Source organism: Crinia signifera, chromosome 7 (assembly GCF_055691185.1).
Source record: "Crinia signifera chromosome 7, ASM5569118v1, whole genome shotgun sequence".
NCBI classification, from domain to species: Eukaryota; Metazoa; Chordata; class Amphibia; order Anura; family Myobatrachidae; genus Crinia; species Crinia signifera.
The window spans coordinates 6,206,062-6,208,780 of record NC_139223.1 but is presented as its reverse complement, the minus strand read 5'-3'; the positions used below and the strand labels follow the sequence as shown (position 1 = coordinate 6,208,780).

Genomic DNA, 2,719 nt, shown 5'->3' with positions numbered 1-2,719 from the left:
TTCCTGTGTATGGAACGCACATCATTTCCGGAAGGGCGGATATAATGTGGGCGCCTGGATAAGATTTAGCGATAATTGTCACCGGAAAGGAGAATGATGTCCTGCACTTCCTGTTTGTGAAACGCACAATTCTTAAGATTGGTTTCCACAGAGGTGTTGTCCGGATAAAGAGAAGGGGCACCTCTCATTTGACTTTGGATTTATAACTCAAGTCCTAGAAACAGATAGTGAAGGTTTTAGGAATATATTCATGTTAGATAGTAATTTATGTGACTCAGTCCGGCCGTATGACCGGAAGTGGTGCGCATATAATGCATGAATAGTGAACATAAGTACAAAGAAAACTCTAGAGAAAGTGTAAATTATAGCTTGTATTCTTACAAGCTATAACAACAGTGATAAAACAAAGTAGGTACAGTGGTAACAAAATGACATAGAGGTGCGTGTAGCTTTGTAAATTAGCTGTATTCTCCATTTGTATTTTCAGCCGATCGTTGGATGAACACATGTTTGTGTACATGATATTTCCTCTGTTATATCCAGTTTCATCATAGCGTGCTCTCCTCCCAACACTTGTGTCTGTCTGATGGTGCTAAACAAAACACACAAAGGCAAATCAGATACTGGGCAGATTTACATGCGTCACCCTGCTCCGTCCCTTCTCTACCCAACATGTAGACATTACACCACTGTCACCTGCTCACTTCTGCTGTTATTACTAAGGGAAAGACAAGCTATCTACAGTAATACAATGCAGTCATCAGTGCAGATTGTGCAGGCCATCATTATAGTTGTAATCGGAGTGCATGGGATCTTAATAAATGCCGCCATCATCGCTGTGTACATCAGACCCTGGAGAAGGATCTCTAGTCTTGGTGCAAGTGGCCAAGTTCTTCTCACTATGGCTCTCACCAACGTCCCCCTGCAACTCATATTGCTGTGTAACAGCTTTGTCATTTCATTGCAGCTACAAGGAGAAATTAGCACAAAAATAATCTCAGTTGTCTTTTATTTCCTGCTCTTCCTGTACAATATGAGTTTTTGGAACACGGCCTGGCTCTCCATCTGCTACTGTGTGAAGCTTGTCACCGTTACCCACCGGATCTTCCTCTGGGTGAAAAGGTGGTTCCCCTCTTCTGTTACCAAACTGCTCCTAGGATCAGCCATATGTTCAGTCCTGCTGACTTTGCCCTTTATCTGGACAGCTCACATGACATTTATACAGAATGGAAATATTACTGACTGGTTTCTTGATTTTACAATGAAGGTGGATGTTCCTTATAGTGTGGTGAACATGCTGCTCAGTTACTTCCTGCCCTTTACCCTGACTCTCACCTGTATTGGGCTCAGTGTGACGTCTCTCCTGCACCATGTCTGGAGGATCAGGCAGAACGTGTCTCAGGTCACCTCATCCCCCCAGGACCTCGCCCTTGTCCGGGCGGCTGTGACAATGACGCTGCGTGTGCTGTTGGACCTGACCTTCCTTGTTATCCTTATTGATATGTTTGCTGTGTCGTTTCACCTAGAACCAGCAATAGGAACATTCTTCTGGCTGTTTCTACTGTCATATCCGTCTGTACAATCTTTCATACTAATCTTTGGAAACCCAAAATTGAGGAGAAGAATCTTGGGGCGAGAATCCAGCTAGTTATTAGATAATGTGATCTGTATTGTGTTGAGCATTTGATGTAGAACACATTCTTTGTAGCATCAAGAAACAGATAGGTGACCGCAGTGTGAGATTATTAATGTCATAAAATGGCACATTTGAGGTTTAAGTTCAATTTATTAAGATCTAAATAATAAAAAAAAAATAATCCATTTCTAGAAGTACAGTACTATTTGGTATCATTGTACAGATGGAGCCGCGTTTGTTTAATCCACCAGTGTGCCAGAGTGGTCCATCTCTGCGCACTGTTCGCTGAGACGTGGACATGCGAGCGTCTTACATGCACGTGCATGCCATTGGAATGAATGAGGTGCGCAAGGGTCTCACACGCACACGCCGAGACAAAACGTTTTGGCGTGCCAGTGGGATGAACAACCATGGCTCCATCTTGTAATTACTTAAGTATCTTGATAAAACTGCTTTGTTTCTGGAAAACCAAGGGAGCAGACAGGAACATGAAGTGTAAAATACGTGGCAGAGCTCACGTCAGAGTTTATGAAATCACTTATGTTAGATAATGAGATTGATGTGAGAACTGAGCTCAATGAAATGGCTTTCTGTGACCGAGAAGCTGCATGCGTGGCTCACATGTATAATGCCAGGCGTTGGTTGGAGTGGTGGAAAGTACTAAAGCTGGACTGTGGGGCAGTGGGCAGTGGTGGGCTGGGCCGGGGGACAGGGTGCTATATGCCCCCTGCACCAGTAGATTTATGCAGCACTAGGGCCGTGTGTGGCCGGGAAGGATCACCTGACTGCCGGGATGTATCTTCTTCCTGCCTCCCCGGCTGTCAGTGTCAGGCAGCGGCTAATGGGTCTCTGTGAAGGGGCAGGGCTAAGCAGGGCTTAATGAGGGGGCGGCGATTAGTGGGGCTCCATGAGGGGGTGGGGATCACTACCACTGAGCTCCGATCAGGGAGTTCAGCATGCAGCCAGCAGATGGGAACAGACAGTGGAGGCAGCAATGGCACGCTGGTAGCTGGAGGAATGAAGAGCATCAGCAAACACTTCCTGGATGGACCCTGGCCACTTTGTCTGTGCTGTAACACTACA

The 2,719-nt window shown here is 45.6% G+C and overlaps 1 protein-coding gene across 1 annotated transcript; it reads left to right on the top strand.

Annotated features, from left to right (window-relative positions):
• Positions 1-751: 751 nt before the first annotated feature.
• On the top strand, positions 752-1,648 carry LOC146021041 (taste receptor type 2 member 41-like). Its single transcript, XM_083154843.1, has one exon. The coding sequence runs from the start codon at positions 752-754 to the stop codon at positions 1,646-1,648; it is 897 nt and encodes a 298-aa protein (XP_083010969.1).
• The last annotated feature ends 1,071 nt before the right edge of the window (positions 1,649-2,719 follow it).

What these genes read in the sequence shown, in the direction of transcription:
- LOC146021041 (XM_083154843.1), top strand. Translation starts at nt 752, where the DNA reads ATGCAGTCATCAGTGCAGATTGTGCAGGCCATCATTATAGTTGTAATC.